Source organism: Orcinus orca, chromosome 6, assembly GCF_937001465.1.
Source record: "Orcinus orca chromosome 6, mOrcOrc1.1, whole genome shotgun sequence".
Lineage (NCBI taxonomy): Eukaryota > Metazoa > Chordata > Mammalia > Artiodactyla > Delphinidae > Orcinus > Orcinus orca.
In genome coordinates this window covers 35128871-35154070 of record NC_064564.1, presented here as the reverse complement: position 1 = coordinate 35154070, position 25200 = coordinate 35128871, and the positions used below count along the sequence as shown (strand labels likewise).

The 25200-nt window shown below is 42.6% G+C and overlaps 1 protein-coding gene across 22 annotated transcripts in view; it reads left to right on the top strand.

The window, feature by feature from the left end:
* AOPEP (aminopeptidase O (putative)) overlaps positions 1-25200 on the top strand; it is a 539402-nt gene that overhangs the window by 77719 nt on the left and 436483 nt on the right. For all 22 annotated transcript variants that reach the window (XR_007478127.1, XR_007478131.1, XR_007478129.1 and 19 more), the window contains exons 4-5: positions 9009-9162; positions 16851-17096. Coding sequence is in view for 16 of the 22 variants with exons in the window: in XM_049711495.1 (XP_049567452.1) it covers positions 9009-9162; positions 16851-17096 (400 nt within the window). In the remaining 6 variants the exon portion in view is untranslated. The remainder of the gene's footprint in view (positions 1-9008; positions 9163-16850; positions 17097-25200) is intronic.

Sequence of the window (25200 nt, the reverse complement as noted above, 5' to 3'; positions counted from 1 at the left end):
TAGTTGCTCCATGGCATGTGGGATCTTCCCGGACCAGGGCTTGAACCTGTGTCCCCTGCATTGGCAGGTGGATTCTCAACCACTGAGCCACCAGGGAAGGCCCCTGGATTTTTGTTTTAGGCTTGACATTCATGAATTTTCTCAAGTGAGTAAAGTACTAAAGCACATTTGTGACCATCTGGCACAGAATGATTTGGTGTCCAGTTTGCTGATCCACTTTGTATTTAAGTTTAAGGGGAACTAGGTTATCCACAGCGTAGGGCAGAGTGCAGGTGAGACTTGGCATAACAAGCCTGGTGAAATGTATTCCTTTAGGTATTCCATCAGCCACGAGGGAAAACCTCAAAACCTGTGGAGGTGCTTGTGTTCTGGGTTCAGTAGGTGGCACTCTTCTACCTGGTTCACGAGAATGATCTTGAAGGCCATTCCCTCCTGGGTCTCCTGTGCCATAAGCAGTACCATGTTGCCAGGAAAGGAAACCTGAAGGCTTGCCAGGTGGCATCAGTGCCTGGGAAGTGGTGGCATGATCTGGCACATGGCCCCGGTCAGGCAGTGCTGGTGCATACCAGCCCAGGGCGTCTTACTGTCGTCTCCTTTGTTGTGGTGCCAGTTCTTGCCCTTGAGCAACAGCGGAAAAGGACTAACAAAAGGCAGACATGCCATGGGTATTCACGAGGGTGGTACTAGCTCATAAAACCAGAACGTGTAGACTCAGCATCCAAAAAGTAGTGAAACAAAAAAGCTGGGGTTTGCTGAAAGCCCCAAGCACTAGAGAAAGAAGCCAAAAGAGGAAGAGCAACCCAAACTGGGAGCTTTGCCTATCTTGTTATGTATCTATTATATTTATTATAATAAATATATAAAAATATATAATAAAAACATTATATATAGTGTGTCTATATACACTTATAAATTCATATCCCTATATATACATGCTCTTACATATACCATCAAGCATTTTAAGTTTGTAGTACAAAGATGTTCCAAAATAATGAAATAGCTTGACATATGGACTAGTTTGGGCAGGAAGTTCTGAAATTAAGAATAGTGGCTAGAGAAAGAAACAAGCTTGAGGTAGGAAAGAAGCAGGCACTACAGAAGAATTGAGTAAAGAAATATATGTAAATAAAAGCACGTATCATTTTGGTGTGTCCATTTGCTTCATGCTGTTTGTCTAACCTACGGTGGAAGAGTTTAAAAGATAAAGTGGATGCTTTAACTAGGGAGAATTTAAGTGCCTGTTTTAATTTTCAGTGAAACAATAACTCTTTAAAAACAAGAAATTTTGTGAGATGCTTAACTTTGCAAAGATAAGTCTTCTGCTTTTGCCTCTGTGGAAGCAGAGTGTTTTTGTGTGTTGTGGCTGTGCCTTTAGTGTGAGTTGAGTGAGTATGTCCAAGACTCCCCTAAGAATAGTACGATGACGTTCCATGAATTTTGTATTTAATTTACTATTAGCAGGCACGATCGATGTGTAGAAATAACTACGGTATCTTGATTTTTTTCCCTTAATTTTTTTTTCTTTTTGTAGGAACGATTTCCTCAAATAATTAGCAAAGTTTTTCACAGGTTTAGCATAAAAAGTTCTCTCTCTTCCCATGAACGGAATACTCCATCATGTTCTTCCTTTTTTCCTCTCCACTTTTCCTCCCCTGAAAGATAGAATCTTCAAGACAATTCATAAGACAGTTTTTTAGAATAGTATATGAAGAAAATAATTAAGGTAATTGTTTTAACACTCTCTAGTCATAAGGATTTTCAGAACTTACAATTTGAAAAATTACCCTTCTCAAATTCTTATCGTACTTGCAAAACACACAGTCATCTTTAAGGAAAATTTCAGTCCTGTTTTGTTTTTTTTTTTTTTTTGCAGTACGCGGGCCTCTCACCGTTGTGGCCTCTCCCGTTGCGGGGCACAGGCTCCGGACGCGCAGGCTCAGCGGCCACGGCTCACGGGCCCAGCCGCTCCGCGGCATGTGGGATCCTCCCGGACTGGGGCATGAACCCGTGTCCCCTGCATCGGCAGGCGGACTCTCAACCACTGCGCCACCGGGGAAGCCCTTCAGTCCTGTTTTGAAGACGAAAATGTCTATTTGGATCTTGTAGCGGCTGCTAGCACAATTATAAGAACAATATTTGTTATATCTGTCTTACTAGTGAGACTATTGAAGTGTAAGAATTTTCTCTCCTAAACACGTTCCAATGAGAGGAGGTGGCATAGAGGCTTTCAGGACCTTTATGAGGAGGCCCAGAAGGGAGGCGAACTGGTGGCTGCTCAAGCCTGCACAGTTAGGGAGCGCCTCTTCCTCTGGGCCCCTTCCTACCGCCCCTCTCCCCGTGCATCTTGCTAATGAATCCTGGCCTGGCCTGGCCGTGAGATCATGTGCAGAGGAAAAACTCTGGGTTAATTCAAGCACAGGATGTTCTCTTTGCTTTGCAGCTGGTGTAGCAAGGGAGTCTAGGGCAAGTGGATTAAATCAAAAAGGAAAATGAAGGCATTCACTGTCTATTTCATCGAGGATGGCTCATTTAAAGTAAACACCATTTAAATAGTCTCCAAATGGCCCATTCTATATGAAGTCATACAGGATGCCCCCTTTGGGCTGTCATTCTCCTTTAAATGGATCGCTTTGTGTGCACAGTGTTTTAATGCCATTCAACCTTAAACCCCATATGTGGGCCTCATCGGGCCACAGGCTTCAGTGCACATGTGGCAGCCATACCTTCGACATTCTTAGTCTCTGCCTCCAGAAAGTCAGCCCAAGCAACAGGGGGAGGCAGCTGTAAAGATGACAGCAGTTAACATTTCTTCACCACTTACTATGTGCCAATTACTATGCCTAGAGATTTCTATCAATATATATGTTATCTAACTTAATCCTCACATAATGCTGTGAGGTAGAGACTGTGATTATTCCCTTGTTATAGATGAGGAATCTGATGCATGGAGAGATTAAGCAATGTGCCCAGACTGGTAAGCGTGGATCAGGGAATTGAACCCTTGCAATCAGATTCCAGAGCTGGAACTCAGTCAGTGGATATATTCAAGAGAAATAAACTCTTGTCAATTCTCCTCGCAAGGTCGACTTATCCCAAACAATAGATAATCCAGAAATTATTTCTCTTTGTCTTTGGAATGCACGCTCTGCTTTCTGGGGGCAGTATTCCCACCTTGTTATTTGCATTTTTTTGCAGTCTGGTTTGAGGTGAGGTCAGCTATTTCCTGAGCAGCTACCTCCCTGTGGCAGTGGGCTTTCTTCATGCAAGATTGGACTCAGTGGAATAATCCGTGAACAGACAACCGAAAAGAGACTTTGTTACCAAATGAGGATACTAGACAGGTCCTCATAGTAATCAACTAGCAAGAGCCTCCCCAGAGCCCTGGAAGCATTCAGTTGTCGCAGCACTGGCTCCAGATTTACCCAGGGTCAGGCAAGAAGCCCACTGGACTGGACCTTTGAGAAGCTTCTGAGAAGAGTCCAGCTAGGGTCTTTGGGAAGTGGGTTCCTGGCCAGTTCTTATGTGGCCCAGCCTAGTGATGATCTGCCCCTCTTTGACTTGCTTGGTAGCCTGGAAAACTCTTTTACTTTAAAAGCCTGAAGTATGAAACAGTTTCTTCCATATGAGCTCCACTAAGTAGAGAAATCTAAAAAAACAAAAAGTCTTGAGGGCTGTATAGGAGAAAATCATTTTGAACATTTAGAATATGGGTTTGGGGGATGTTTTCAATACATTTCCCCCTCAAATCCTTTTCTTTCTATTATTTAACTTCCTGAGAAGACTGAGGAGAGAGCATGGCAGTTCTAAAATACTTTTGCTGGACTTGACTCAGGTTCTGTTATCACTTTTGCTATCTCACTCCCAAACTCTAGGTCATTTTAAGGTTTCTGACTTTTTTTAATTGCTAATCTCATTCCAGTCCCCTGCCACACCCCTCTGTGGCTTTCAGTGCCCTCCCCACATCACCTTGAGGGTACAGACATTCTGATAAAGGTGCTGGGACATGATGTGATTGGGCACTCTGTGTGGATTCTCCATGGCCATGTGCAGGCATCTAACAGATACCTCTTATTCCATTAGCAGTGTTCTTTCTTGAAAGTAGTTTCAATTCCTGCTATTTCCACAAATTTCATCTTGTCCCTGTGCTAGATGGATGGTACAAGAACTAGAGGGGCAGCAAAAAAACAGCTCAAAAGTTCAAAGCAGAACGTAGGGAGAAAGCCTATTGTGCATAGTGTTTCATTCTTTTTCCCCCCTAAGCTTTATTGAGATATAATTGACATGTAACATGTAAGTTTAAGATGTTCAGTGTGATGATTTGATATATGTATATATTGCAAAATGACCTCAATAAGAATCTCTCTCTCTATGTATCTCTCTCTCTCTCTCTCTCTCTCTCTCTCTCTCTCTCTATATATGTGTGTGTGTGTGTGTGCATGTGTGGTGAGGACCTTTAAGATCTACTCTCTTAGCAACTTTCAAATGTACAATATTGTTAACTGTAGTCACCATGCTGTACATTACATCCTCAGAACTGATTCATCTCATAACTGGAGGTTAGTACTCTTTGAACGCGTTCACCCATTTCCTCCCCAACTGCCCTCTACCTACCACCCTCGGCAGCCACCAATCTACTTTCTCTATGATTGGTTTTTTTTTTTCTGTTAGATTCCACATGTAAGTGAGGTCATACAGTATTTGTCTTTTTCGGTCTGATTTATTTCACTTAGCATAATGCCGTCAAGGTACATCCATGTTGTTGCAAATGGCAGGATTTTCTTCTTTTTTTATGAATGAATAATATTCCTCTGTGAGTGCATGTGTGTATCACATTTTCTCTATCCATTCCTCTGTCATTTGGGGCTTAGGTTGTTTCCATGTCTTGGCTATTATGAATAATTCTGCAATGAACATGGGGTGCGTCTATCTTTGAGATAAGTGATTTCATTTCCTTCAGGTATATACCCAGAAGTAGACTTTATTCTACAGATTCCCTTTGAACCTGTGTTGGATCATCTGTCTTCCTCTTACTTGGTTTACTACCTCCTTTTGAAGCTTTTTTTTTTTTTTTTTTTTGCGGTACGCGTGCCTCTCACTGCTGTGGCCTCTCCCGTTGCGGAGCACAGGCTCCGGACGCGCAGGCTCAGCGGCCACGGCTCACGGGCCCAGCCACTCCACGGCATGTGGGATCTTCCCGGACCGGGGCACGAACCCGTGTCCCCTGCATCGGCAGGCGGACTCCCAACCACTGCGCCACCAGGGAAGCCCTGAAGCATATTTTACATACTCTAGTAGCTTCCAGAGAATAGAATGTGTGGGAGGTGAATTGTTTTTGAAACGTTACGTGTCTGAAAATGTCCTTATTGTATGTGAATTTTGTTTTCTCTCTCTTTTTGGAAGCTTGTAGGATCTTGTCTTTATCCTCAGGGTTCTAAATTTCATAATGGTGCATCATGATGTGGCTGGATTTGTATCCAGTGTCCTGGGTATTGTGTGCCCTTTCAATCTGAAAACTCATGGTCCCTTAACTTTGGGGAAATTTTCTCTAATTTCTTAGCTGACGATTTTCTCCCTTCTATTTCCTCTGTTGTCTTTTTTCTGGAGCTTCTATTACTTGGATACTGGACCTTCTGAACTGCTCTTCTATTTTTCCCTCATGTTTTTGTCTTTTTTTTCTTTCTAGGGAGATTTCCTCAGCTTTATATCCCATCTTACTCCTTTTAATTTTTTTCTTTCCTTCTATCCTTAATTCTCTTTACTTTCAAGTCCTCTTTTTAAATCTTATACTGTTTTTGTTTCAGCACTGCAATAAATTCTCTGAACTTTCAGTGTGTATCTGTCTGGTGTTTTTTGAAGTTTTCTTCTTCTTGCATGGTCACTGTCCTCCAAGTTGCTTGTTTCTCTTTGTTTGGGTCTCTCAGTTTTGCATTAGGGGCTTTCTAAAGATGCCTGAAGGTCCTTGATTTCTCTGTAGGTGTTTGAGGGTAGGGGACTAAAATGCTGATTGGAGCACTGAGTGAACACATAAGGCTTCTCATCTGTAAGTTTCATCATAGGCTGATCTTAGGGAACCTCCAATGTCAATATCCTTCTCTTGGGTTGGTCAGGTTTTTTCATTTTCCTGCCTGGAGGTAAAAACCTGGTTGTCAGCATTTTGGGAACCAAATAAGGGGAAATAGCTGATGGTCTCAGTATCTGATATGCATATGTTCATCTAATCCCATTCAGTTTGCCTTCAACTATGCCATTCTCCCCCTAGAGGCCCTCTCTTTTATTCTCTAGAAAATAAACCTCCAGTTATTTGCTGGTGTGTGTGTGTGTGTGTGGGGATGGGCAGATAGTCCAGGTGTGGGGAGTAGGGGAAGCCATCCAGGGATCTGAGCCCTTCTTAGTCATCCAGCCTGTCCTGCTTAGTTTAGTACTTCTTCTACTCCCAGCCTTTTGGGGGCATCTGGGGGATAAAATGAGGTGAATCTTGTCTTTCCCACAGCTAACTTAGGATTCAGGGCTGCCATGTCATTCGCCACTCTTCCCACCTGCATTGTGGCTTCCAATATTTTGCGGTAATTGTCTCCTATACTTTCTCCTTGTTCCTTTTGGTTTAAGCCTTTAAAAAAATCCCTTTACTGTCCTTTAATTGGGTTTTGGGAGAAAGCAATTTAGGTCCTTTACCCATTTTTTAACTAGGATTATATGTTTTCTTGCTATTGAGTTGTATGAGTTCCTTATATATTTTGGATATTAACTCCTTATCAGATAAGTGTGTTCAATCTTCCATTTTTTCCTGAAATCCTCACTATTGCTGCTTATTTACTGAACCCCCAAGAGTCTGAAGTTTTAAAAGGAAGGTTCAGTGACCCATGTTAAACACTCCAAGATATGTTTCAGAGAAAGAATGACCAGACCACAGCCCTTTGACCAAGAGAGTCTTGTTATTTAAAATTTCTCTTTTAAACCTAGGATATTCAAAACATTTAGTTCTTTACCCATGCCTTCTTTTCTCTTCTTCTATCTCCACCTCCCCCCACCCAACTTGTGCCAGCTCTCACTGTGTTGTTCAGTCCAAACTGAAGTTCTTCATGGAGCTGCTACAGGGAGACATCAGGTTGCGAGTGAGGTAGTTATAAGAAAGTAGAAACATTAGGGAGGTGGGTGCAGTGCAGCATGCCACGTCAGATCCATGTCAGGTTTTTATCAAGACTGCTGGGATTGTCTCTGCCTTCTTCTTACTGGCTTGGGATCACAGCAGCCATTTTCTTTAAAGCTGTGGTTTTCCTTCAAGCCCAGAAGAAGCTACGCACGTCATCAGGTTGTCTCCAGCATCACTGGATTTGGTTGTCTCTTTAAAGAGGAGCATCCCTTCAGCTTCTTAGTCAGCTGTGGAGGAAGTGATCTCAAGAGTGGCCATTCTGATTCTAGAACCAGGATCAAACTTACAAGCAAGTTTGAGAGAATGGCTGCCTCTGTAATGGGTTTCCAGCAGCATGCCTTTCTACATTTCTTCTTCAAGTATCTCCTCTAATAACTTCCAAACGTGATACCATATCATATTTATTCAAACTTGATATCATGTTTATTTTGTCATTGTTTCCTATTTAAAATTTTGTTTTTTATCAGAGAAGTTCTGTCATGTATTTCTTTGGATCTAAGTTGGTAGAGTTTCAGAGGGTAATAAATAATGACCCCACTAACCTTCCGAAGTTCAGAATTAGTTGAGAGACAAAAATCCAAGCATATGGAGAGCAAAATCTAACCTATTACTGATTTTTACTGGTAAAGCACTTTAAAAAATGTCATTAGAGGTCTGCTGGTCAATATAGGCATGGTAATATTTCTACCCCGAATTTGACATCTTATTCACTCATTGACCAAATTGGATGAGCACAGGCCACTCTATAAGTGTTTAACCCTCAAAAACTTAAAACAAGAAAGAAAAGAATAGCTCCTCAAAGGGAGTCAGTAAGGGGTGGAAAGAGAGGCTAGGGGTGTTACTCTAGTGGAAGTTCCCCCCATGGGAACATGAAGAGTGGAGAACTGTGTTCTATAATGTGAGGTGATACCAAATCCCTGAAGACACACCATTAATTTATAGCAGATGCTCAGAAAAAATAATATATTAAATCAGGTTGCGTGATACATTGAGATTTATTTCAGTAACATTAAAATCATTTTCCCATCTTAGAAGAAAGGAAGCATAGTGTTATAAGTTTAGTCATTTGTTCCTTTGGTTAAAAAACCTTCTTTATGGTTTGGACTAAATGGAGGGTATACCTTTGGCTGTGGTAGGGAGCCCCAGCTACGAATTCCAGCCCTGTTACAAACTAGCTGGGAGTCCTTGGCTCCCCTGAACCTTTGTAGACCTGTTTTTCATCTGCTTAATGAGGAATTGGGACCGCCCCAATACATTAACAGATAAAAAGGGTGAGGGATAAGACTGAACTTCCATAGATAAGTAGTTTCAGGGTTGGGACTAAAATCCAGATACTTTCCTTCCCTAGTCTCATTGTTTTTTACTGTATGCATTTTAGATTGACTTGAACTGAATTTAGACAAAGTAGTTTGGCAGCACAGAAGCGATCATTCATTTGTTCATTCACTCACTCATTCATTCATTCAACACAGCATCTTCTTTTTTATGCCAAGTACCGTGCTAGGCAATACAGATGAGCCATGTCCTTGACTCCATAGCAGCATACAACCTCTGTCCTTACACATTTGCAGCTATTAGTGGCCACCTTGACCACCCTTCATTTATAGCCTCACTTGAAGGGCTTCAAACTGATCCCTGGAAGAGATCCAGATCTCCTTGGCTGTCTTGAATCCATCATCCCTGTTTTGCTTTCCCTGAGACCTAGAATAACGCCCCCACAGTTGACATGACCCACCTCCAAGAATTAGCTCATCCCAGCTTAGCACACAAGCTCTTCAAGTGACTAAAGAGAAAAATTACAGAGTAAGGTCTAGGACCATACATTGGCCTCATTATGTGTTCCTCTCTCTGTTTATAGGGTGCTCAAGTTGGCATTACTACGTAACCATGCCAATGCCAGCCTCCACCTTCACAATTGCAGTAGGATCCTGGACAGAAACGAAGCCAGAGATCTGCTCATCAGATGATCTGGCAACAGAGAAATCCTTCTCACCTTTCGAGGCTGACTTCAGGTTTGTACTTGGGAACTTGATGAAAAACAAACACTTGAGGGAGCAGTATGATGCATTTATTCCAAGCGCTGGGAATGTGAGTCATTCCTGCTGAGAAATTAAACCAAAATATGATTAATCAAAGCAGGAAAAGCCCTGCTGGGAGAGAAAGAGAGTTGAGAGGCAGAAATGTGGGCATATTGTTTATGCAGAAAGAAAGAGAAAAGAAATATATATGAAATCCTCTGTGTAGTCAGGTGAAATATCTTTATGTGTTTCATTAAGTCAACAGAATCTTCAGATTCAATACTTTCCTTCTACACCTTTTAACTTTGGTTTTCAGTACTTGTTCGAAAACACAACTTAATAGAAAGAAGTTGCTCGTCTGATGGATTACCTTGTAGGCCACTCTGCTGTTTTGGTTCCGAGACTGCTATTAGCAGTGCGTTTGTAGGGGCAGCCCTACAAACGTGGGGGGAGTCAGCCTCCTTAGGAGCACAGGACATGAGGAAGCTGTCAGACGGCCATTGGGTTATAAGAATCCTGCCGGGTCAGGGCTCTGTTAACTTCAACAACAATGTCTTCTTTTTCAGGGTCGATCAGAGAAAATAAAAAATTTTTTTTTAAATTAGTATAGGCCTTAGGATATTTACTTGCAGCCTCCCAAGGCATTCACCTATTTCTAGTTTTCAGAGCCAATAGGGAGGAGAATGCACATATGAGGCACAGAAGTGTGCTCACTGTGCACTGTTGCATCATGCTTTATCCCTAGGACTTTGACAGCCACCTCGGTTTAATCTTTTTTCCTGTTTACAGAAAGTCACTAAGTCAGTACCTTTTGGTGGAGAGTAATGATACAGATGCTTAGTTCATCCTTGAAAACCAACTAAGATACGCTCTTAGTGCAAATTCCTTTTGTTTTATTTTGCTACGTTGCTTTCATTCTTACCACAGTGACAACAGTGGTTGGTATCCTTAGGAGATAAAGCCATTGAGGCCTCTCTTAACGTAGGCACGACTTATTGCCCGCATTTACTTTTTGGAGGAAGGGAAGTGATTTCTACTTGCTACTCAGTAACTTGCCTATTTTGGACTGTCAGCCCTGAGCTATATAGAGGATCCTAGACTGCTTATTGGCTTTTACTTATGCACTCTTGAGGGAAGAAGAGAATTGTGGACAGAAGTGACATGCTGCTTTCACATGGGAACATTTAATTGCACGTGCAACCCTCCGATACTCTCTTCCCTTGTTACTGAGATCACAGAATAGGCCTCACTTTGCAGTTGCAGGCAGCCTAGACTTCAAAGTGGGGAGGACAGGTGCCCTGGAGAGTCACTTGGATTCACAGTGCCCTTGGTATGAGTGAGAAATAACCTTTTTTTCTGTTAAGCCACTGAAAAACTGGGGCTGTTTCTTACTGCAGCATATCCTAGCCCATCCTGAATTGATACAGAAGCCACTGGATGTGGCAGTCAGGGAAAGTCTTGATCTAAATGTCATCTCAGTTAGTTCTGAGGATATGCCTGTAAGTTAGATAGGCTTTATTATCTCCATTTTTCACATAAAGATACTGAAGCTTCAGACAGCAACTTGTTCATGTTCATAACCCTACTGAGTTACAATGCCCAGATTCACATCTGGGCTTGACCCCCTAGACAGGTGATTCAGAATCTTGCCTGGGGACTTTTAAAAACTCTATGTAACATCCACACCTCACCTGGAGTCTGATCTACCTTCCCACCTGGAGAGTCAGCACCATGACTGAGCCACGGTTGTTGATTGGAACCTGTCATGTTGGAATAGAAAGCAGAAGTTGAGAGCATTGCCTTTGAGGCCGAAGGTGCCATTTCTACTGATTGGATATGTCTCTGGGCAAGCCATACTTCCCTTCTCTGTAGAATAGACTTTGTTCGGGGTTCTCAGATTCTTTGTGGTAAAGAAGCACTGTGCTCTTCATCTACACCCTCAGGACTCATTGACTCTTAGGGGAGGTGTGCATTGAAAAATGTGTGCCTTAGGAAGAGAGGCAAAAGCAAAGATAGAAATTTGTTCTGTTGTCCTTCTAGCCATATTCCCAGAGACACGAGGTGGGGGCAGCAGCCATTTCTCGTGTGTGCTCTTTGCTGCCCAGAAGTAACTGCAATGGCTTTTCACTCTTCTTGCACCCATAATTGTGATGGGAGCAGGATATGGACAGATTGGGTGGGGATTCTGGGAAGAGATGGTATCTGAAATTCCTAATGGGGTTTAGGGGAAGGGGTAAATCTGTTTCCTCTTTTGTCCTCCTGAGTCAGAACCAATTGAGAAACAGATAGAAGGAGAGCAAAATAAAGGGTTTTTTTGGTTGACAGAAGCTGGGCGGAGGGAGTGTTCCGGTGCACAGTTTCAGTGGGCTTTCTAGTACTTCATTGCCAAATTAGACAAACTTACCCACCCACCCAGTGACCCACTCAGCTGGACCTCTGCCAGCCTCCACAGATGCACACAGACTGCCCAACAGCCAAAAGTAATCCCTCTGTGGGCAAGCGGATTAAACAAGAGAAAGCCCAGAGTGGCAAGCCAGTCTGATCAGCTGTGGAGAGAGGTCAAGAGTACCACTCCGGGGAAACAGGTCCTTGTATGGAAACAAGGGCCTGCAGAATGGAGTCCCTCCTGCACGCCCTTCCACGTCTGACATGCTATGACTAAGTTTTCCCTCCGTTCATCAAAAATGTACTGCTGATAAATTAGTAGCTTACATTTGCTTAATCCTTCCCTGGCTGCGTGCTTCATGTGTGCTGTCTTTAGTCATCAAAGGGTGGCTTTGTGTTTTTATCCATTAAATCTTTGGCTCCATGCTAAGTTTGCCAACAGAGGTGCTCTGAAGTGCCAACCGCAGTGGTGTTTTTGGTTATGTTCACATCTGGTCCCCTTGGCTTCCCCCCCAGTACCCCCCCGCCCCGCTGCCCTTTTCTACTTCAAACCTTCCTAAGACCGCCAGTTCAATTCATGTAAATGTAACGTATGCAGGGGCCTTATATACCACAGGCTTGCGTTTGACTGAAGTGTTCATCTGGGTCCCAGAAATTTGACCAAAGTATTGGTCACTGAACTTTTGATCACTGTTCATGTGGCCTAAATTATCGGAAGAACATTCTCTCTTCCAGCTCCAGTTCCACACATGCTCTAGCCCATTCTGGGTGAGCAAATACGTTAGTTAACAGGCACTTAGGTAAACTTTTGAAAGTTTATCAACTTTCTTTGGCTGCGGTATACCCTTCTGCAGCCACAGGGGAATCTTTGTGTTATGTTTAACCTCTCAAAAGGCCTTTGTTAAAGCATTGTCTTCACTTGGGGGCCATACAGTTTAAGCATGACATGGAAACTTGGATAAAGTTCAGAGGACTCAGGAAAAATGATTGAAAGCATGGAAAGCAGGCAACCCAAAGAGGAAAAGTCATTGAGGTTGTTCATTCTAAAGAAGGGAAGACTTGGTAGGGGAAGAGGTCTTCTTTAGAGTTGTAAAGGCGATGAAAAATTTCCTTGTGGACCTTGGAGGATGAATGCTGTTTCTATCTCTTTGAGAGTCTGGAAAAGAAGGAATAATATATATATAACATATTATACATATATATAAATCATAGGAAAAAATTCCAATTTCCAGTACACCCTTCACTATGAGAGAAGCCTTTCCATATCTTTCTGGCTTGGTTTGATCTCTCCAGCCCTTGCTCCCTCAAGGTATTTCGGCTTTCCGTCTCTTACTGCACCCATCTCAGTTTGCTTTGCAATGTACTGAATGCCCTGAGAAAATGCATCCAGCTTCCAGACACTACTACATCACTGTATATATCGACATCATTGTCAACAATTCATTGGGGGCTGGTGCTGGGATTTTGAACACTCGTGATTTTTACGGTAAGCAAGCCTCTAATCCGCTTGCTGAAATATGTTAATAAATTGTGTAAACTGTGTCACTGTACCTTTCAGAATTTAAAATTTTTTCTCCCAAGAGAAAAAGCTCCTCAAAGATAGGGTTGGAGGGCTTCCCTGGTGGCGCAGTGGTTGAGAGTCCACCTGCCGATGCAGGGGACGCGGGTTCGTGCCCCGGTCCGGGAGGATCCCACATGCCGCGGAGCGGCTGGGCCCGTGAGCCATGGCCGCTGAGCCTGCGCGTCCGGAGCCTGGGCTCCGCAACGGGAGAGGGCACAGCAGTGAGAGGTCCGCGTACTGCAAAAAAAATTTAAAAAAAGATAGGGTTGGAGATTTATTCATACATGTGTACACAGCAGCATCCTCTGAGGTGCCTTGAATAGAGCAAGGATGCTGGAAATATTTACTAAATTGTCAGGTTGAACCGAGGAAGGGGTTTTTGAGTAAAGGCTATGCATTCCCAAGGGAGACTTTTCCAGCCATTCCTTTTGAACCTATGACAGGGAAATGTTTGTGTCAAGTGGTTCTAGTTCAGAACCTTCTTGAAACAAGAGGATGGCTGAAGGAGAACTTCCTGACAGTTTTCAATCTTGGGATTATGAGTAAAACATGGTCACTCTCACTCCTTGGAAGGACCTCTTATAAAATAATTTCAGCCTAGAAATTGTATGAGAGGGAACCAGTGACCAGGTTCCCATCATTTACTAACATATATTTCACCAGTTCTTCCCACTCTTGCCCATTAATGGGCAATAACTACAAAAAGGAGCAGGAAGGGCTTCCCTGGTGGCGCAGTGGTTGAGAGTCCGCCTGCCGATGCAGGGGACACGGGTTTGTGCCCCGGTCCGGGAAGATCCCACATGCCACGGAGCGGCTGGGTCCGTGAGCCATGGCCGCTGAGCCTGCGCATCCGGAGCCTGTGCTCCGCAACGGGAGAGGCCACAACAGTGAGAGGCCACAACAGTGAGAGGCCTGCGTACCGCAAAAAAAAAAAAAAAAAAAAAGAGGAGCAGGAAGCCAGAGAACCACATACCAGCTGAGCTCAGCTTCGAAAAAAATCCAGGGTCCCAGTTAACTCAAGAAGCATCGTGAAGTATGTAGAGAAGGAGGGTCAGCAGTGAGGAGCTTATGATGATTCACGATGTGATGAAAAGAATAGTTCTTACTCTTTAGGAATGTTGTGTGGATTAATTGGGATAATGTACATAAAGTGTTCAGAACAGTGCTTGGCACATAGTAAATGTTCAGTAGCAGTTGTGGTAGGAGTTATTGTTTATTCTTATTATAGTTAGTATTACAGATTATTAATTAACAATTGAATATTATTATTAATCTGTACTGTTAATATATTTACTCTGGTTACAAGTCTGGGCACAAGGAAGAGGTATTTACAAATGCTTGATTTGTTGGTATTGAGAGTATATTGGAGCAGGCACATACACAGAGATTAATAACTGAAGGTTAGTGTGAAAGGAAGATACAGCACCTTTGAGTTAATACTGGTTCTGTGGAAGACTATTCTTGACTCTATGCAAGTACAGTGTTGCCTCACTGCTTCAGGAACATGGCTGTTGTATGAAGAGGGGCTTCTGTGGTGGGTTGTCATGGAATCACAGAGCCAGAAGAAATCTTAGAAACCATTTTAGGTTTTCTGTTTGTTTGGTTTTAATTAAAGCATAATTAACATACAACAGAATGCATGGATCTTAAGTGTTTGGCTTGATGAGCTTTTGATGATTGTATGTACCTAAACCAGACAGAGAACCTTCCATCACCCCCGTGAGTTCCCTCACACCCCCTTCCAATCAATTCCTCCCCTCCCCCCAGCAGCCACTTTTGTGAGACCATGTTAAGAGATGAGGAAAAAAGAGGCCCCAGATACTGAGTTGCTTGCCTCAGGTCACAGCTAGCCAGTCTGAGAACAGACTCTGAAGCCTAGGTTTCCTGATCCCCACGTTAGGAACACACGTGTGGCTTCCCAGATGCCATTTCCATTTTTATTGGGAGCCTTAATGGTCTCACATAGCTTGCTTATAGCTAGGTTGCCTTAAAGTCCTGCATATTCTCCCAGGCTTTGATTATGAAAAATGGTGCTGATTCACACAACCGGAATGACCTTCATTACCCTGGCTAGTGCCATTCCCGTCCAGAGAGAATTTAACTCGCCTTTTCATTTGAGCGAAGTGGCTTTTTTGGGTATACCTTTGGCTACCCCAAACTATTCTCTAACCTTTGGTTGAATTGATGCACCAGCACAGTACTTGTCATTAGGTGGACAGTTGCAGCCTTTTCAGTTAGATGTTTACCAATAGGCACCTATACTCACTCTCTGTAAGGCAAGGTTATCAATCCAGGGACTTTGGCTAGCGTTCAATGTCAATAATGATATTCTTCCTGTCACTTTATCCTGGCAGAAGTTTTTATGGGTCTCCACCCATTTCTCTTACCCTAAACTGTGGTGAAATGTCATCAGTGCTGGAAGCTGTGTTCTATGTCCCAGGCTGGTGGAGAGCAAGGCTTATCTCCATAGCTGTGTGGATCTCCTTGGGCAGTGCTGGCCTTGGATGGGTGAAAGGCACTTCAGAAACGTGGAGAGGAATTATTGTTGCAGTCTGCCCTTATTGGGATGTGCCAGAATTTTCAGGTTTTTCAGTATTCAGTATGAATCTAATAAGCACCTACGGTTAGAATTATAATTTGTAAATTTAAATTAGAGAGGCTTTCCATTCTGTTTGAATAAAGGATGTGTTAACCGGTGGAAAAATAGAGTTTCCTTTGATGTTGGTTTCTTTGGGTAGATAAGTTCTCTTGAGGCCTCTGAGTCAGGTTCTAGGAATTCTTTTTCAGCTCCACCTTTGACAGAATAACTGGCAGTGGTCAGATGGTATGGGCTGGGCTCTGGTCTGTTTCCTTAAAAGGTTGATTCAGTTAAATTTGTATTGAAAGTGGATTGGGGGAAATACTGTATCAAAGTGCCTCTGTATTCCTTAACAGCACAACTTTTGATGGCCTTTGGAAAGAACAGCTAGGTTACTTTTCAGTAAAATGGATTGTATTCTTTTGAAAAGCTTTGTCATTTGGTTCGCATGATACATCACTGAGTCTGTATCTTTTTTTTTTTTTTTTTTATGCGGGCCTCTCACTGTTGTGGCCTCTCCCTTTGCGGAGGACAGGCTCTGAACACTCAGGCTGAGCGGCCATGGCTACGGGCCCAGCCGCTCCGCGGCATGTGGGATCTTCCCGGACCGGGGCTCGAACCCGTGTCCCCTGCATCGGCAGGCGGACTCTCAACAACTGCGCCACCAGGGAAGCCCGAGTCTGTATCTTTTATTGTAGAACATTTCAGAGTGAGATCTTTAGCTTGGTTGCACAGTCCCTTCCTTTCTGAGTTGCAAATTGTCCCTGAATTGGAGAAGATTTTCCCCGTAGTGACATTTGAAAGGCACGTTTCTGAGGGCAGGAAATTGCTTTTTATTTTGGTGGGGGGGTTGTTTTGTTATTTTGAATCTTGGAGGTTCCCCCTATTTATTCTAAAAGAAGATTTTACTACTTTTACTTAGCTTAGATTGAAAATAGTCTATTCAGCACATTGATAAGTATTTTGACCTGTCATTTTTCACCACTGTGCAGAAACAGACAAGCCAGGAACCAAAATGAACTGCTTTGCTTATAAGCCCATCAGAGCCACTGTCTCCCAGAAGCTGTCTGTGTCTGTGAGAGTTCCTCATCTCCATGGCAAGGGGAATAAACCTGATTTACCAATAAAACGCATCTACTTATTTCATGTTGTTCCCAGGTATGTTGGTGTTTGTGGTCACATGGAATACCCCTGCCGCTTCCAGAACGCTTCTGCCACCACCCAGGAGATAATTCCTCATCGGATCTTCGCTCCAGTGTGCCTGAAGGGTGCCTGCCAAGAGACCCTTCTGCCGCTGATCCCTCCTTGCCTCTCAGCAGCACACTCTGTCCTGGGAACACACCCGTTCTCCAGGCTGGATGTACTCATTGTTCCTGCCAACTTTCCGAGTCTGGGGATGGCCAGGTACGTTGTTCTGTTGTGGCTCTGTGGAAGTTTTTTGACTACTTCTTGCTTTCCCTGAGCTCTGTCAGAGCAATCGTTTGATTAGGTTGGAAGGGCCATCTCACCGCTGCCTTGAGGGACGGTGTGTGTATACTCCACCATGCATGAGCCTTTGGGTGTCATGGGCTCAATTCAGTTGCCTTGAGAGTAAACACTCACATTGTTGCTGGGATTGAGAACACACTGTGCCCCCAGAATGGTGTATGTTGGATTGTGGCTAATCAGGGGCTAGTTAGTTCAGGTGGTGAGAGCATGATGCTAACGAGCCCAACGGTCATAGCTCTGGACAGAGTAACACAACTTGGTTCTAGAGCACAGGCTGCTCGCGTAATCCCGACCAGCTGTCTCATGCATTCTCACCACTGGTCACAAGGGCAACGACTTGAGAGCCCCTGTGTCAGAGAGACTGTGGATGAATCAGTGTAAATCTATCACGGCTGCTAGAAAAACAGCTCAAAGCAGATGGCTCACTAGGGAAGGTTGGGGGGGGGGGTCACTTGTCTTGCTACTATTTTTTAATATAATAAATGTATTATTCTTACTGTCATCCCAGTTCAGTTCCTATGGAAAATCAAGACCTGAAAGTTGAACCTTTTCCTATATGTAATTTATGCCTAAAATTCATTCATTAATGCTGTTGTTCATTCAGTAATAGGTAACTGCGTTTCACTCAGTGTTTTACTTGGTTATGTACTCAGGATTTTCTTGGTTCTATTTGTTTGAAAATCTTAATCATTAACAGTGAATATGCTCGACTAAGGATGGGAAAAATAAGCTCATCAAAACATGTGACTTTAAGTTTTTCCCTATTAGTCAAGGAAATTCCTGCTGCCAATTAATTTCTATGCTTTTGAACAGCTGTCATTCGTGGTGTTTTCCCTGAAAGCTGCACACATTCTTAGTGAAACCCATGAGTAGATAAGAACTGACCAGAACATTTGCTTTTGATCTTTACTATATACGTATACTTTTTAAAAGCTGGCTGGTAGTTTTAATCCTTGAGGAGGTCTGAGAAGGTCATTTAGACTGACGTGTATCCTATATTCATGAACATAATGGGAATGTAGAAACTAGGATCATTATATATATTTGGTTATGTGCCTCATGTAATTGTCTTGGCTGTCTATATATAGAATTTGTCTTAACAAGGGGTCTTCTTTGGTCCCTTTGAAGAGACTGCTGGACTTAATTTGAGTGGAATTACTGGCAAAGGAAGGGTCGTTTGTTAAATGTGTCTGATTTGTACACCGTTTTGAGGGACCGTGTTTATTTGGGAGTTTTTAGCACTTTATGAGAGTTGCAGTTTTTCAGGGCATGTTTGCTAACAGTTCCATGTTCTGACCTGAGGGAACCAGAGGCATAGTATTTTTCATACAGAGAAACTTACTTATTTTCTATAGCTCCTTTCTGGTATCAGTCTGCCAAAACCAGAATTTGTTGACCTGTAGGCCAATCTATAAAGCTTTTCTTGTGTGCCCAAGCTGTGTGTTTGCTTCTTTTTGAGATATTTAAATTGATTTAAACATGCCTAAATCTGTTTTTTTAACGTAGTAAACCTAAGTACCCTACGGCCAAATGGTACTGGGCACAAATGTCAAAAACTGTGATGGTGATAATAACTTAGCAGGAACAAGACTGCTTTTATGCTTAAAAACAGGAGAACCGTACATTTAAAAATTTGTGGTTGGTTGTCAAATACCATTTTTTTTCCTTCTTTTTAGACTGTAGAAATAGTCTGCCCTGGTCTAGATGTTTTCCTGGGCTTAGTTACCTCTCCCTGTATTTGAACAGTGGAGGGGGGATTGTGGTATCTTCCACTGCCAGCTGGGGGTACGGAGGCACTGTTTTTCCTAACTCTGACCTAAATTGATTCCACTTGCTTGGCTTGACTCTCTCGGGATCCCCACACCTTGAGCCACATGCAACTGAGTGAGGTTTATGACTCAGCTGGCTCCTGGGGCCCTGTTGCCTTATTTATGGTCAAATCTTTGCTTGGGGCTCTGTAAAGCAAACTGAAACAAAAATGACAGCCTTGTAGGTCAATTCTGTACCCTAAAGAGGAGTAGAGAAACCCCAAGTCTAGTAGGAGCCACTCAAGAAGACGTCTAAGAGAAAAACAAATACCGTATGCTAACACATATATATGGAATCTTAAAAAAAAAAAAAAAGGTACTGATGAACCTAGTGGCAGGGCAGGAATAAAGACATAGACATAGAGAATGGACTTGAGGACACGGGCTGGGGAGGGGAAAGCTGGGGCGAAGTGAGAGTAGTGTCGACATATATACACTACCGAATGTGAAATAGTTAGCTAGTGGGAAGCAGCCGCATAGCACAGGGAGATCAGCTCGGTGCTCTGCGACCACCTAGAGGGGTGGGATAGGGAGGGTGGGAGGGAGGCTCAAGAGGGAGGGGATATGGGGACATGTGTATGCATATGGCTGATTCACTTTGGTGTACAACAGAAAGTAACACAGTATTGTGAAGCAGTTATACTCCAATAAAGATCTATTAAAAAAAAAAAGACATCTACTCTGAAATTTGCCATTGTTCTATTAGTTGTAATGCACTGGAGATCAAAGGATTCCTTGGTAAATTAAATGCTTCTTTCCTGAGTCCACATTTTATAAACATGTATGTAAGATCGTAAATTCCATACCTCTGGATTTCTTTAGTGACTAGGTCTTAATCATAATGAATAACATTTTACATAAACTTAGTATTCTTTTTTAGTAGATGACATTAAGCAGTCCCACATGAACTAAAATGGGTGAATTGTTAATAAAAGTTTTAAAAACTTTGGGGATAATATCCATAATGATTTCACTGTATTTTACATATTACATATCATAGTTCACATGAATAACCTTAAAACTCTCCGCTCTGAGTCTGTTTTTGAGCCTGATTCTGATATTTCAGTAAAGCAAGAAAAAAACATTTGTACAATTTGAATGTATGATAATGACAAATCAATTTATAACAAAGTAAATAATAAAACAACAACTGTTTAGAACTTGGAGTGTTTTTCACTCCAAATAGCAGTAAGTAGAACATTTATCAATACTGCACTTCATGATTTTTGTCACCTTTTAATATACTAGGAACTGTTACTTATCAACCCCTCCAGGGGAGAGATACTTTCATTCTATTCTGATTTTAAGAAAAATGACTAGTTTGCCTCTAAGGCACTATTCACAGTTGCATTCCCATCCTTTTCTCATTTTGTAAATGTGGGCTTTCTGTTTTTGTTTCATGTTACGTTTGCCTTCTATAAAGGCTGAATCTGCCATATGAGGAGCTGTGGAGTGTACATTTCTTGGATTGAGTAACATGTTATCTAAACAAAGATAAGAATGCATTTTAAATGAGTCTCTAATGTATAGAACAACTCTCTTCATGTTGGTGTAATTAGCATTCTGTCATTTTCATTGTGTCCTCTTATTTTCTCAAATGTCTCAGCCAGGCATTGACTAGTAAGCCTAATTTCCTAGGTATTGCAAAATTCATGAAAGGAGTTCGTCATCCTCCTTACACCCTTTGTTATAATAATAATAATGTTAATGGAATAATATCCTGGAATCAGATTTATGACAGTTGTCTCAAAATTAACACCTCAGTCTTACCTCTGTGTATGTTTGTAATAGGTGCTTTGCTCCACCATTTGTCTTTCAGCGGTTCACAATTACATGTCACGGGGTGTAATTAGGTTGGCAGAACTACCTTGCTGACATCGAAATACGTTCTTGTTTTTTTTCCTCCTCTATTTGAATTGGAAGAATCTTCTGTAAATCATTTCAGAGTGGTTTTATGTATAGAGCATTGAATAAAAAAGCCATGTCCTCTATGGCCGTGCTTCCCCCCTCTACCATTCACGTGTAGTTTCACCCCAGTCCTTCTTGGAAAACTGGGGACAAAAAAAAAAAAAGGTAGCAGTGTGGTTGATGATAGGTGACCAGTTCTGCTTTGATCTTTTTCCCTCTGGTTCTGTACCAGATTGTCTCGTTCATCAGTTCATTTGTTTGTTTATTTATTCATTTATTCATTCTTAAAGTTCTATTAAGCGCATACTGTGTGCCAGGTAGGATTTAAGATGCTGAGTCTACAAGGGTGAACAAGGTGGATGAAATCTCTGTCATTACGGAACTTACATTCCAGTCAGGGGAGAAAATAGTATACATGAAAACAAACAACTGAGATGTGTGCTATGAAGAAAATATAGCCACATTAAGTGACAGAGTAACTGGGGACCAGTAGCATCGTTAGGGTGAAGAGGCAAAGGCTTCTTTAAAGAGTGACTTTTGCAGTGAGACTGAAGAGCAGGAAGGAGCCAGTCTTGTGGTAATCTGGTGGGAAAGCAACTCAGGCTGAGGGAAGTTCAAGTCCAAAGGCCCCAAGGGAACCGTTGTAATGGGCTGGAGGGGCAGAAAGAAGGCCAGCATGACTAGAGGGCAATGAGCTTTTAGAATGGCTTTCCTTAGACTCATTTTGGGCACCAGGAAATGCCATGGTCCTGCAGGGCTTGGGTCACCTGAGCCACCCGTACACCCATTTGAGGAAAGTGAGGGAGAGCCACTAAGAAAGGGCAGAGGTTGAGCAGAGATTGATGGTTCCATGCAGTCCTGTGTATATGGAGAGAGTAGTCAGAGAGGTCAAATTGTTTCTCGGCTTTCTGGGGACCATAGCATCTTGTGACTGACTGACTGGAGCCTGACTTGGCTTAACATCTACTGTGCTTGAGCAGAATTCTCCACTGAGGGGGCATCAGAGCACTTGGTACCCAGACTGGCAACTCTCCCCAGTGGCTGCTGGTTGATTCCTTGCAAGTTTTTTTTTTAACACAACAGGTCACAAGGAGGGAGGCATTATTTATATGTTTGCTCAGCCTAATTTTTAAGGTTTTTAAAGACTGAGCAAAAATAGGACTGATGGATAAAGAACATAGAGAAATAATTATCAATTACTGAAACATCTTCAGTGCACTTCACAGTGGAGCAAAACTATAAAGCTCCCAATTACACATGACTTGTTCTTAAAAGATTGGATTGTGCAATAAAAGGCTTCTGAATGCTTGTAAGAGTTGCTGGCTGTTGCATGCCCAATTTTCTTAAGTGCCTCAATTTGCAAATAAGCGGTGTGCGCATACATGCCCAAGAATGAATGTAACGAGCTCTCCTTCCACCTCCTCCTCCTGGGGTTAGACAGGGTATTGCCCCGTTTATTCTTATCTCCCAGCCAGTGTGTAATAGAATAAGCAAAACATAACGTGCTGGTACAAAGGGCCTGTTGTTTTCAGCCTTCTAATTGTGCTCCTTTCTGTTGGGGAAGGAAGCCGTCGTAAATTTTTGTCATTATCTTAAGTAGCAAGGTTTCACAGTTTTGGGAATTTTTCTTTACTTGTTCTTTGTTAGCTTCTACTTGAAGTTTTGGCTCCCCTAAACCAAAAACTGCTATACATTTCGACAATCCTCTTGTAAATTTCAGGGGCTGTGACCCCTTGATTTCAAGGCAGGATGCAACCATAGGGATTCTTTCCTTGGGGAAACTGATTTTGAGCCAGAAATTAGTGTACCTTTCGGTTCACCAAGGTTGCCAGCTCCTCTGCTCTCTCTGATGTGCTGTGGATTTCGGGGTCTATGTGTGGGTTTAAGTTCTTTGTTATTGTGGCTGTTTGTTTCCCAGACTTTAATAAATTCTTCTTTCTGCATGGATTGTTTTAAAAAGTATTTTGAAGGAGCACTTCTTTCCCTGTTTTCCTCTATAACTCTTTTCTGTTTTTACAAACAGGTGGGTGTGAATGATAGAAAGCAGCTCATCCCTTCTTTTTTTCCTGTGAAATTTTAATCCTTTGTTTACTGGCACCCCTGCCATTGCTGGAGCAATGAGCAAATAGGATACGTTGTGAGTAGCAAGGTCCACAGGTCCACACGAGGGGCCTCAGGCCCCCTCAGATGCTTCCCCTTTGTTGCTTTCTTTGTGTTTATTTCTCCACTCTGTTTTCTATTTTTCTTCTTAAGAAAATTACCTGACTTTATTTTCCTCCTATCTTGTAGAGAAGGGCTTTCCCCCTCTAATGTGTTCTGGTTCTTTCATTTTTCTTTCTTGAAATAGAAACAGGTATTCATAAGGCGATGTTCTTCTGGGACTCTGGAAGCCCTTGACTGTGATTATTTGGTTAGTTTTGACAGTATCAGTCTGTAGTGATTGAGACAGGAGTGAAGAGGTTTGCGTATGCTACATTCTTTACAGCGCAGGTACAGGAGAATATATGATGTCCCCAGGTCACTTAGAGCTGGGAAGTCAGAGACAGAAGTAAAAGGGCCTCATCCTGGGATGGCTGTCAGAGCCTGGGATTCAGACTTAGGCAAGACTTATCTTGTAATATCTGTAACCCTCTCTGGGGTATATATATTTGGGGTATATATATTTGGGGTATATATATTTGCTTCAAGGTCCCCCTGTAGAATCATAGTGTCATGGAGTCTAGTTGAAGATCAGTGTTCACTATGGGCTCGCTTTGAGGCAACCATAGAATCTGGGTACCGGGCAAATTCCTGGATCACATGAGTATGTTGGGGCCAGATTCTCTGTATAGAGGAACAGCAGGCAGAGTGAACTCACAGCTTTTGGCTTAGCCAGAATCTTCTTCTTGCCATCAAACAGCTGTGCTGCTTGTCAGATCCCGAAGTAGCATTTTATCACCATTTTACTACGATTCCTCACCCTCTGAAAGATTACGCTTAAGTGTTTTGTCTTCTTTGAACTGTTCTCCACACACATAGACTGAACAGTCCTACCTTCAGAGGACACTGCTGGGGCCATTCTTCAAGAGAAGTTGTCAGGCCTTTGAAAGGCCTTCCTGAAGCAATCATCCATCTACCTACATTTGTAATCTTCTCTCTCTATTGATGTCATCATAGGCCCCTAATCTTTTCCAGCCCTCGAGCCTGAGATGGCCAGTTGGCCCTACTTTTCCATCTTTCCATTGCAGAGAAAAGCCTTGTATTTTTTTCTCCTCTCAGTTATTTCTCTACAGAAGCACTATTACTGAATAGAACATACATTCCTTGGGTGAAAAAGTACCATGGAATTGAATGTGCAAAGTTGTCTGAGTTGGAATATTACCAATCTTGTGCGTTCTCACTCCTGGAAGCACTTCACAGAGTGAGCGAATGCTCCTGGCTTCTGGACTGTGTTGTGTGTGCATGTGGCCATGGAGCGGTGTATGTATTTCTCTTAGGGCTAGACTCCTTTTAGGGAAAACACCAACTCCGGAAACAAGCAAGGCACAATCTATGAATAGCTCTGCTCAAGGGAACATTGCCTCTGTTGTATGATAGCCATTGTGCATCTGGAACCCACCACCGTCTGAGCCCCAGAAGCCTGTTTGCATAAAGTGGGTAAGAAATTGCCTTGTCACTTTACCCACCCCTAGAATGTAATTGGAAGAGTATCCCAGCTACTTTTCTTAAAAAGAAGCATTAACTTTAAAAGGCCAAAGATGTGAGGAAACACTCCTTTAAAAGTGTGTTACTTTTTAAAAAATTGATTAACTTGTGGGATTTGTGGGTACACTGAAAAGGTCCACTCTGATTTAACCCCAGAGTGGAGCTTGAAGAAGCTTGAAATAGAAATATTATATTTCTTGGTTAACTAACCATGCTGTTTATCGAGGTGCCTCCTCAGAGAGTCTAGACATTGTTCTGGAAAGACAGAATGCCAAATCTGCCCTTTATGTTCCCAGTCAGCTTGCTGAAAATTATCACGTCCCCTTTTCACCATTAAAATGGAAATCTTGGAATTCCATTTCATGAGAGTGTGGATGACACTCGGGCTCCCCAGCCAAAACTTAGGTTGGCCAAGGACGTCGGGGTGCTCTTGTGAGCCTGGAGACGCACCACAAGGCCTCTGTTCCTTAGCGGCCCGCTTGCTGAGAGATGCGGACTATGGTCGGCGGATCCTAGCTTCTGAGTTAGTCTCCCCTAAGAGGAGACCCCGAGAACCTACTCTGAGAATGAGTCAGCTGCAGTTTCTAGCTTTTATCATACATGTGCAATTCGGCAGTTGG